This window comes from Cryptomeria japonica, chromosome 4 (assembly GCF_030272615.1).
Source record: "Cryptomeria japonica chromosome 4, Sugi_1.0, whole genome shotgun sequence".
NCBI lineage: Eukaryota > Viridiplantae > Streptophyta > Pinopsida > Cupressales > Cupressaceae > Cryptomeria > Cryptomeria japonica.
The window spans coordinates 1,999,017-2,009,863 of record NC_081408.1 but is presented as its reverse complement, the minus strand read 5'-3'; the positions used below and the strand labels follow the sequence as shown (position 1 = coordinate 2,009,863).

Here is a 10,847-nt window from a genome sequence, read left to right as displayed (position 1 = left end):
ACCAGGGCGCTGGGCGCTCTGGTCCCACCTCCCGGGACAGCAGGGTGCAAGGAGGTTCAGGCCAGGGTACTTGAAAAATGCAGTTTTTGGTGTTGTGAGCAGGCTTCGGGGTCTCCATTCAGGTTGCGTGTTGCGTCGCCATCGTGAAGACCGAAATGCAGTCGAAATTGCAAGTGTCGCAATTTTAGGACGCTACAAATTGTAAACATAAAAGTTTAAAAAAATTGTAAAAGTGAACATTTTTGGTACAACTTATTTGGTATTAGAAATGCAAATGTATATATAGCTATGTACATTCATTGGTCAAATAGATACATTTGCAAATTTTTAATGGTCTATTTAAAAAAATTAATGATTAAAATAAAAAAAATTGGGGGTTTAGGTAGAATTCCTCTTGATGTATTCAAACATTACAGTAAAGAATGGGTATCTCTCTTTGAAAGGCAATATATCTAAAGATACATTTTGAAAGCTAAAGTTTTCTCAAATCTAAAAAAAAATAAAAATCTATTCATCATCGTTACTCTATTGAAGTTGTTTTAAATATAATTTACTTACATTATTTAAAAGTCCCGGTTTACTTACGGTCCTCGGGTATACAGAAGTTTTCGTCCACGTTTGTTTCTTCACAATTTTTAAGCTAATGTCGAAATGCTTGTTCAGAAGCACCAGAGTAAATTTTTTCCTCTATAAAAAGAAAAATAAATAAAAATTCCTCCTGCTTAGCTTACTACTGGATTTCTCTTCTAGAAAATCTCGTGTAATTATGTGCGCCAAGCTCAATTTCGCTTATTCCATAAAATGCCCACTGAAAATCAATGAAGACATCAGATCATTCTGCAGACAAGGGCAGGTGCAGAAGGCATTAGAAGTATTCCAAATTGCAAACAATCAAGCCATACAAATCGAACCCAATAGCTATGCATCACTGTTAGAGGTATGTACCAAAAACAAAGCTCTTTCAGAGGGAAAAAATATTTATACCGGCCTTCTCTCAAATGGTTATAAGCTCGACTTGTTCTTAGGCACTAAAATTTTGAGAATGTACATAGTTTGCAATAGTCTGGTTGATGCGCGTGAACTGTTTGACAAAATGCCTAAGAGAAATGTTCTATGTTGCAATGCAATGCTGAGAGGGTATAACAAAAATGGGCTCTGGAAACAAACACTTGAACTTTATTACACGATACTGGGGGAAGGGACGGAACCTGACTGTTTTACGTTTCCCTGCGTTATCAAAGCCTGTACCAATTTGTGTGATTTGGTACGGGGTAGAGAAATCCATACTTTTATTGTTTCAAAGGGACTTGAGAATGATAATTTTGTGGGTAGTGCCCTGATAGACATGTATGCAAAATGTGGCAGAATGGAGTTTTCGAGACAAGTTTTTGAGAAAATAAGTTCAAGGGATGTTGTAACATGGAGTGCAATGATTGCCGGCCTTGTGCAGAATGGGTATTGTAATGAGGCCTTGAAATGTTTTCTTCAAATGCAATCAGTAGGGGTGGTGCCTGATCAGATAATTGTCACCAGCATTCTGAAGGCCTGTACTGTATTGTCAGATATAAAACACGGTGAGGAGATTCATGATTATGTAATTAGAGGCAGGTATGGAAATGACATTATTGTGCAGAATTGCCTCATGGACATGTATACAAAATGTGGGGATATGGAGGCTGCACGGCATGTATTTGAAAGCATGCTTGAAAGGGATGTAATTTCGTGGAGTTCTATAATTGCTGGATATTCTCAAAATGGGTATTATGAGGAAAGCTTGAAGCTGTTCAGGTGGATGATACTAGAAGATGTCGCACCTAACTTTGTCACATTTGCAAGTGTTCTTCCATCCTGTGCTCGCTTAGAAATTGTTAAACAGGGTAAGGAAATTCATGGCTATATAATTCGAAATGAATTTGAGTTCACAGTGTTTGTAGCGAGTGCCTTAATTGACATGTATGCTAAATGTGGGAATGTAGATGCTGCACGAAAAGTGTTTGACGGGATATCTTGTAGGGATGTAACCTTATGGAATTCTATGATTGCTAGCTATGCTCAGAACGGGCATTGCAGTGAGGCAATGGAATTATTTTATTGCATTCAGCGGGAAGGCAAGAAGCCCGATTCTGTCACTGTAGTGAGTATTCTCCCAGTTATTTCCCACTTATCAACTTTGGGACAGGGAAAAGAGATCCATGCTTATGTAATGAGAAATGCATTTGAGTGTGATGTTTCTGTTGGGAATGCTCTCATAGACATGTATGCAAAATGTGGGAGCATAAGGTTGGGACAACTTATATTTGATAGAATGCTAAGAAAGACTCTGGTTTCATGGAACACAATGATTGCAGGACATGGAATGCATGGGCATGCTGAAGATGCACTTGCACTCTTTTACCAAATGCAAAAGTCAGGCATGAAGCCTGATTGTGTTACCTTTATTGCTCTTCTATCAGCATGCAGCCATGCAGGCCTTGTGGATAAAGGTTGGCAATATTTTGAAATAATGAATCGAAATTATAACATCATACCTAGAATGGAGCACTATGCTTGCATGGTTGATCTACTTGGACGATCTGGCTGCCTTGATGAGGCACTAGACTTTATAAAAAAGATGCCATTAAAACCTGATTTTAATGTCTGGGGAAGCTTGCTTGGTGCTTGTAGAGTTCATTGCAATACAGATATAGCAGAAGTTGCAGCAGAAAATATTTTTGAGTTAAGACCTGATAATGCAGGATACTATGTTGTGCTTTCAAACATCTATGCAGCTGTAGGCAGGCGGGCAGATGTAGAAAAAGTGAGAGCAATGATGAGAGATAGGGGTTTGAAAAAGGAGCCAGGTTGCAGTTGGATAGAGGTTGATAACAGGATTCATTCATTCCTTGTTAGGGACAAATCACATCCACAATCAGATAACATATATGCAAAATTGGATAAATTGCTACAACAGATGCGAGCAGCGGGATATGTGCCTGACACATCATTTGTGTTGCATGACGCATAAGAGCATATTTTTCTCCAGAGGTTAAAAGTTTTGTAGTTTCCTTAATGATTATCAAGACATTTCTTGGAGGTCTGTTTTCATCAAGTAATGCTATAATGCTATTGATGTGGAATGTTCTGTGAAGAGTCTGTCATTTTGGTGCATTAAACATACAGGTTTATTTTATTGTGGATTCTAACAGGCACCAATAGAGATAATGCTATTGATCTTATCACAGAAATGTAGCCATCATTATAATTTCATATTCACAGTAAAGAGCTGAAGCTTTCCCTTTCTATGAAAATAGTTGATTTATATTTATCAGAAACGGTGTTTTGTGGAAAGTAGAAAACAGGTTGAAAGACCATATTAAAGCTTACTTATTGGGAAATCAAAGACGGTGATAAGGAACAAATGAAGAGGGTGCAATTTGCTCTTTTTTGAACCACCTGCCATTAGAGTTGAATAACCAATTTCTCTGAGAGTAAATTGCCAGAAACAACAACCTATGTACAGCCTTTGGATGATTGGCATTATACTGTCGTTGACAGGAGAAGAATACTTAAGCAATAACAGGACAATTTGGGTATTCAGTCACATAAGTGATTATCTGTAATTATGGTTGGCAGTATTTTGATAACATGACTTGCAATCGTCATACAATACTTAAATAGAGGATCTTTGTGCTTCAGTGGTTGTCCTTGGTTCAAGAGAAGAGAACTGGGTCAATAAGACAATTTGAGCACTTAGTCATCTAAGTGATTATGTGCAGTTATAGTTGGGAGTACTTTGATTTCGACTTGTGGTTATCATACTATAGTTAGAATAGAGGACCATTATGCTTCAATGGTTGTCCTTCTTGGCTGAGCTGTATATCTCATGACTTTATCAGTTGAGTGTCAATACAACTTATTCATATGAAGAAGCTTGCTTTGTTCCTGTAGAGCTCAATGCAATACACATGGACAAGGACATGCAGGGAATATATTTTTCAATTGAATGTGTGATACATTGAAATATTACCTTCTTCTGTAAAATATTAATGCCAGTTAGGTTAGGTTGGTTGATGGAGGACCTGTCAAAGCAGCAGTAAAAGGGTAGTCTTTTAAATAGCTGGTTGGTAACAGGACCTGTGCATGTCTTGTAAAAAAACAGACAACAGCCATAAAGTAATACAACGAATAAAGCCTATTAGGGCAGATAGAGCATCAAGAAGTTCCTGATACATCGTTTTGGAAATGTGTTGCGTAAGCTTATGATCCTTTGGAGCAAGCCTCTTGACATACCGCTAAAGGATCTGGAGGATCTGTTCCAATCCGATACAGCCCTTGTTATGATTCTTGATTTCTGGGTGGTAAGAACTTCAAAGAATATGAGCTTTTTTGGTCCTTAAACACAAAAGATTCTTCGAGATGCTTATTAGAACAAGCAGAAAAGTTCATTTGTATCCGGTGTGTATACCATATCTGCTTTGTTATGATTCTTTATGCCCTGATCGGAATGGCTTCAAGGAATATGATATGTTTTGGTTCTTCAGGCACAAAAGATTCTTATTGGAAGACAAGTTCATTTTGTAACATGAGAACTTATAGCTATCATCCTCGAGGTAGGTAGCTAAACTTTTTTTCAGAATGAAAAGTATATGATTATTCATTTCAGCAATGCTGTTTCTGGAACAAGGATAACAGCGTACCATACAAGATGAGAACCTAATGATTGAGGCGAAAATGTGCAATTTATATAATGGACTTCTATTCTTGAACTAATCAATTGTTATCCTGGCATTTCACGAGAAACAATATACTCTGAATGGTCTTATAGTCAGTTCCTTATAATGGTACCAAAGCAAAAACAAAAAAGTCTTGGCAGCAGATCATGGTGGTTGTAATTGATAATCAATGTATCATTCTGCCATTTTAATGAACAGCTGTTTAGTAACTAAGGGGTTTTTCCTGGTTGTATCAATTGTGAATAGACAATCCTTGCGATGAGTAATGTGAGGATACTGAATTAAATCCAAATCTACTGAGTAGTGTTAAACCAGTATATTGTAAGAGATCTTAAGCTAATATGCCAGAAATGAATAAAGATGATGCAGATTGAACCTCTGTTCTCTGCAAGCAAGTTTTAGTAACACTGTTCAGGTTTATTCTCAGTACTCTCCATGATGTACAATACTTACCAATATAAAAAAAACTCATACATTTTCCACAAAACAAAAATAACAGTAAATACATATATCTATTTATAAGCCCATCAATATGTAAAACAGTTTCACTGTATCAGTGTGTGTGTGTTCAGTCCTGAAAACACAAACAGCCGTGTTAATTAATCCTTCTGAAGCCAAAATAATGAATTACAGATTGGACCCAAAAATCCTCTTCAAACTGAGAGACCAGCACCCAAAATCATGCTCACCACATGTACACCAAAACTCCTAAAAAAAAAACCCAAAGATAGGGATTGCCTGAAAGAGCAGTTACGTCCCACAGTCCCACGAATAGTCCCACAGCCCCACGAATAGTTACATAACAATAAAGCTGACAAATAGTAGGAATCTACATTTAAAACAGCCGTTACATCAACTTCACCACCCATACGAGAGTGGAAACCTTTCAGTAGGACTGTCATTAAGGTACTCTCTTGGGATTCCTTGGCAAAATCTGAGCTATTGCTAAAGTTTGCTACCCTAACTTTCCTGGAGAGAAGAGTCCAATGCTGATTCCACTATTCGGTAGGACTAGTAAAGTTATGTAAGTGTTCCACGGGCATTGGGGACAGGGGGACGTGGGGACGCGTTTCCGGGACGGGGGGACCAAGGGCCTAAGTTGGGGGACGGCTGGGGGACGGCGGTGGGGGGGTGGCAGGGTGGTGGTGCTGATATAGTTATACATATACATATAGTACTTGAAAAACTAGTTTTGAAAAGATGTATGACAGTATTACAGTGTAAGAATTACATTTTAAATGAGACTATAGGAAATTTGAAATACTAAATCTAAATACCAAGATTTCTAAGTTGTGTTATTATATGGAGCCTAATCAGACTCGGAGGTTAGATTTTCCCTACTTCTATCGTCGTGGTTTCCCCCTGTATTTTTCAATGGGGGTTTGGGGGCAGCACCCCCAAGTTGGGGTCAAGGGGCAGCGCCCTTTGCGCGTTCCCTGTCGCGATACAGGGTGGGGTCGAGGGGCAGTGCCCCGCGAGGCCAAAAATACTTTTATTATTTTATAAAGGCGTTGGGTGTTATTTTTCTATTGGCCCACGTCCAATTAGAGTTACCCCTTAACCCTCAAAAAACTTAAAAAGTCACTATTTTTTTAAATTTAAATTTTAAACATTGCATATACGTGGGGGCGACAGGAGATGTCTGGGCATCTCCCCATCCTTGGAGAGACGTCTGCACGTCTCTCGAAGGATGGGGAGACACCCAAACATCTCCCAAGGAGACGTGGAGGCGTCTCCATGTCTCTCTGGGAGACGCCCAGACGTCTCCCAAGGAGACGTCTCCACGTCTCTACATCTCCCTGGGAGACGCGGGGACGTCTCCGCGTCCCGGCGGAGCTTGGGTGGTGGTGGCGGGATGGCGGGGGACGTCGCATCCCCGTCCCCCCGTCCCCGAGATGTTTCTGACGGGGGTACGCGCCCAAAAAGGGGGGGGACATGTCCCCGTGGAACACTTCCAAATGTAGAACTAACAGAATAATCATTACTATAATCACTAATAGCCTTGAAATTTTTCTTGTCATTCCAATCATAATTCACATCACTGCTGTTGTACTGAGTTAAATAGTCACTTTTAGTTTTAACAAATTTCTCATCAAATCCATGGAAGATTTATTATGATCATGTTCATATCCCCACAATTTACTATTCCTTCAACCACATATCTACCTTTTGAGGTTCATCAATAATTGTATTAGTTGAATCTTGTTGCAGCTTTGCCTCAAATTTTGGTTGGACTTCACTCTTCAATTTGTTTGTCGCTTTTCCTCATAAATTTTTCTTCAACTCCCTTCTTGGCTGATCTAGAACTTCAGTTTTGTCTTCAAGCTCAAATCTAGCTTTTGTTAGAAAAAACAAAGCCACCACTTCAAATGCTCCTTCTTCATTCCATGGTTTTAGAAGTGTTTTCCTTCGTATTGTGACATTTTCACACATCTACCCATTGCAAATGGGGACCTCCACTCTTTTTCGCTTTCTAGGTTAGTTGTCTTAGTTTAGTCGCCTGGTAGTGTCTTTAGCTGATAACCTTTTACTTGAGGAGGTGCAGTGCCTTAGGTTGTTAGGAAGTGATCAAGTCATGTCTCTCTCTTTAAGTTGGAATCGAGTTAGTTAGCTCTCAAGGCCTTGGCAAAGAATGATTTGTGATGATTATTTCATTTGATCATCATCATCATGTGCCTTAAAGATCAAAGATAGAAATGTTGAGTCTAAGAGTGGAGAACTGTCGGACAAGGTGAAATGCTTGATGAGAGGGTAGTTAGGGCATAAGCAATGATGAATAGGCCTTGTAGAGATGAGGTTACTTTCATGAGATGAATGGAGATGCCTTTGAAGTGGATGAAGGAAGTGATAGAAGCAGCAAAATGGGACAAGTCATCACCACTTCTAGTGACCCCCTAAATCCACACATTTCTTCATCACCACTTCCAGGGACACCCTAAATCCCCGACCAGCTTCTCGGAGCCACTTCCAGTGACCCTCCAAAAGTCCGACCACCTTGGGAGCGTTTCCAGTTGGCTGTTAAAAGCCCGATCAGGATGAGCAGGCCCTTATACTTGGTGAAATCAATGCTGATTGAGGTGAATACTTAAAGTTTTGAAGGATGATGTTGCTTTAGGTTGGTAGGTTTTCTTAGTTTGAGTGAAAGCACATTGAAATGTTCAGTGAGCAAGTGATAGTGACACTTTGGAGTCACTTCCACTCACCCTTCAAATCCATGACCAAGCATGAACATTTCCACTTGAGGGTGAAAAGTCCGACCTGCTTGCTGACATTTCCAATTGCTAGTGAAAAGTCCGACTTGCTTTCTGTCACTTCCACTTGGTGGTCAAATCCACGACCTTGGTGCTGAAAAGAACGACCAGCCAGTGAGGAATTCCACTTGGAGTCCAAATCTACAATCAGCACTTCCACTTCATGGCAAAAAGTCCGATCAGCAGATGGAGACTTCTTTTTGCTAGTCAAAACCACGACCAGCCTTTGCCACTTCCACTTGACACATCAAAACCCCGACCACTTTGTGGTCACCGTCAGTGCCCCATCAAAACTCTGACCTGCTATGAGGGTACTTCCAGCGCCTCATCAAAACCCCGACCTGCTTGTTGTCACTTCCACTTGGGGGTGAAAAACCCAACCTACTTGATGTCACTGCCAGTGACACCCTAAAATCCCGATCTTCTCCAAGCACTGTCAGTGGTACACCAAAAGTCCGATCACCTTGCTGTGACTTCCAGTAGGAGCCCAAAAGTCCAACCTGCTTGCTTTTACTTTCAGTTGGTCACTAAGAGTCCGACCAAGCATGTAGTACTTCCAGTGACACATCAAAACCCCGAGCACCTTGGAACCACTTCCAATGACCCTTTGAATCCACGGCTTAGGCAGGTAATGAATAATAGCATGTCTCAGACCTTAAATCAATGAAAATCAGACATGTCTTAGACCTAAAATCAGAAATCAGTCCTCATTTCCATATTAAGCACTTGATTATTTAGTTGTTTCTCCTGATGCTTGAAACAAGGTATTGTGGCTAGTCTTTCAGGCTTGACACAAGGAGCTCAAGAAGAGGTAAAATCTCAGATTGAGAACAAGGACTTAGATCAGACCAGGGAAGGATTAGATCAGAAATCAGAGCTCAAAGGGTATTGTTCTCAAAGAATGAAGTCTTAATTAATTTATGTTTTCTTTTCAGGTTCAAAGTTGGATGCGAGTCAACATCAGAAGGAGTTAGTCCACATAAAGATCAAGGATCAAGATAAAGGTCTTCACAAGGCAAAGGTGGATCAGCAGTTGAGAAATATATAACATCAAGACAGGGAACACACTACAAAGAAGGTGGAGAGAAGACTTCACAATATGGAAAATCAGACAAGGCATGGAAGCAGATTGCATTACTTGATGAACACTCCAGCATCCATCAACCTTGCAAGAGAGAGCCGTCATGACCTCATGCTGTGCATATGCAATGATCAGCACCTTCAAGGAGGCCGTTGAAAGAAAGATGTAAAGATAGTGATGAGCATACAAGGTCAAGAGCTAAGATATTTAAAGACATCATATTGATGATGAGGAAGATGCTAAGGCAATCTTGAATTTCCTCGGGAAATCCAAGAATTCGTTGCTAGTATAGTAAGAGTAATCTAAAACGGAAGCTTCAAGGTCAAGGTGATCAAGTCAGAGAGATGATGCAATCTGGGAATGTCTCCCACCTTCACCTCAATCACTGCAGTCGCTTGGAAATGTTGAGTATGAAGAGATATTGCCTGAATCACAAACACTTGCGATGAGTTACAAGGAGCAAGTATCCGAGGTAGTGCCCAGTCATCACCAACTCACCTTCACACATCATTCCAATTCAAGGTGTCTAGATTCAATGCACCTGACTTATCCAACAAGGATAAATACCACATGTTAGCACAAATTTCGATGTACCTACCTGTTGTGACGTTTTCACACATCGCCCCATTGCAAATGGGGACCCATGTTTTTTTGCTTTTTAGGGTTTGTTCTTTAGGTTTTTTAGGGTTTTGTTAGCTAGCCTTTGCATTTTGAACGTCGCCCAGGGGATCACATGGATAGCAAGTCCGGCTTGAGTGACGTCCTGATCCTGAAATTTGGCTAAGTCTGGAATGTCCTGATCCTGAAATTTGACTAAGTCTGGAAACTGAAAAACCTCAAAAAACTAGATTTTGCAATATAACTCCTGGAGGTCTGAAACCACTCTCAAACATCCTGAAAGTATATATGGAATACAGAGCGAAAATGCTTAGTTGAGCCATTCCTGACCTTGTTTGGACGAATCGAGACATCAAAGGCATGGTGAAGGACGAAATGAGCATGATAGAGCATCCAGACTTGATCAAAAACGATGAAATGATGAAGTTTTTGCCTAGAGGGTCAAATTCGCTCCTGTCCCTCACTGAAGGACCAGAGCGAAATTCTTCATAAGGTACGATCTGGGCAAAGATCAAGTCAAGTTTATGTTTGAAGGCAAGGAAGGAGGTGAAATGAACTCATTGAAGATAAATTGAAGATTACCAAATGCCATCAAAGGACCAAAATGCTTAAGTTCGCTCCTGTCCCTCAGGAAGGGACCAGAGCAGTTTTTGTTATAGATGATTTTCTTGCCAAGTTACAACCGATCTCAAGGCATGAATGAATGAAATGAAGTATGGCGAGACCATTGAAGATAAATTTTGAAGGTGATAAAGTAAAATGAAGCCCACAAGAGCAGGATCGCTCCTGTCCCTCTCCAAGGGACCAGGGCGATATAATGGTTATATTGTCGTTCCTCCAAATTCAAGGCACTCCAAGACGAAGAACAAGGTGGTGAAGACATTTTAAGACATCTCCATCAAGCGCAAAGCATCAAAAATTGCCAAAGATGAAGGATTTGCACCAAGACATCTAATTCGCTCCTGTCCCTCAGGAAGGGACCAGAGCGATATTTCCATAAAGGCATAGATTTCAAAAGTTAAGCAAGTGTCAAGCGACCAAGGAGGATCGAGAGACTTCATTTTACACGATGATAGCAATTGCAAGTTGAAGAAGGCAAAGACAAATTCAAAAACTTGAAGTTTGCTCCTGTCCCTCAGGAAGGGACCAGAGCGATATTGATTATATTGGCCAAATCTCTCAAAA

The 10,847-nt window shown here is 40.3% G+C and overlaps 1 protein-coding gene across 1 annotated transcript; it reads left to right on the top strand.

Moving 5' to 3' along the window:
- Positions 1–588: 588 nt before the first annotated feature.
- Positions 589–4,530, top strand: LOC131064543 (pentatricopeptide repeat-containing protein DOT4, chloroplastic). The gene has a single exon (XM_059219503.1). The coding sequence runs from the start codon at positions 767–769 to the stop codon at positions 3,002–3,004; it is 2,238 nt and encodes a 745-aa protein (XP_059075486.1). The 5' UTR covers positions 589–766; the 3' UTR covers positions 3,005–4,530.
- Positions 4,531–10,847: the final 6,317 nt, after the last annotated feature.

What these genes read in the sequence shown, in the direction of transcription:
- LOC131064543 (XM_059219503.1), top strand. Translation starts at nt 767, where the DNA reads ATGTGCGCCAAGCTCAATTTCGCTTATTCCATAAAATGCCCACTGAAA.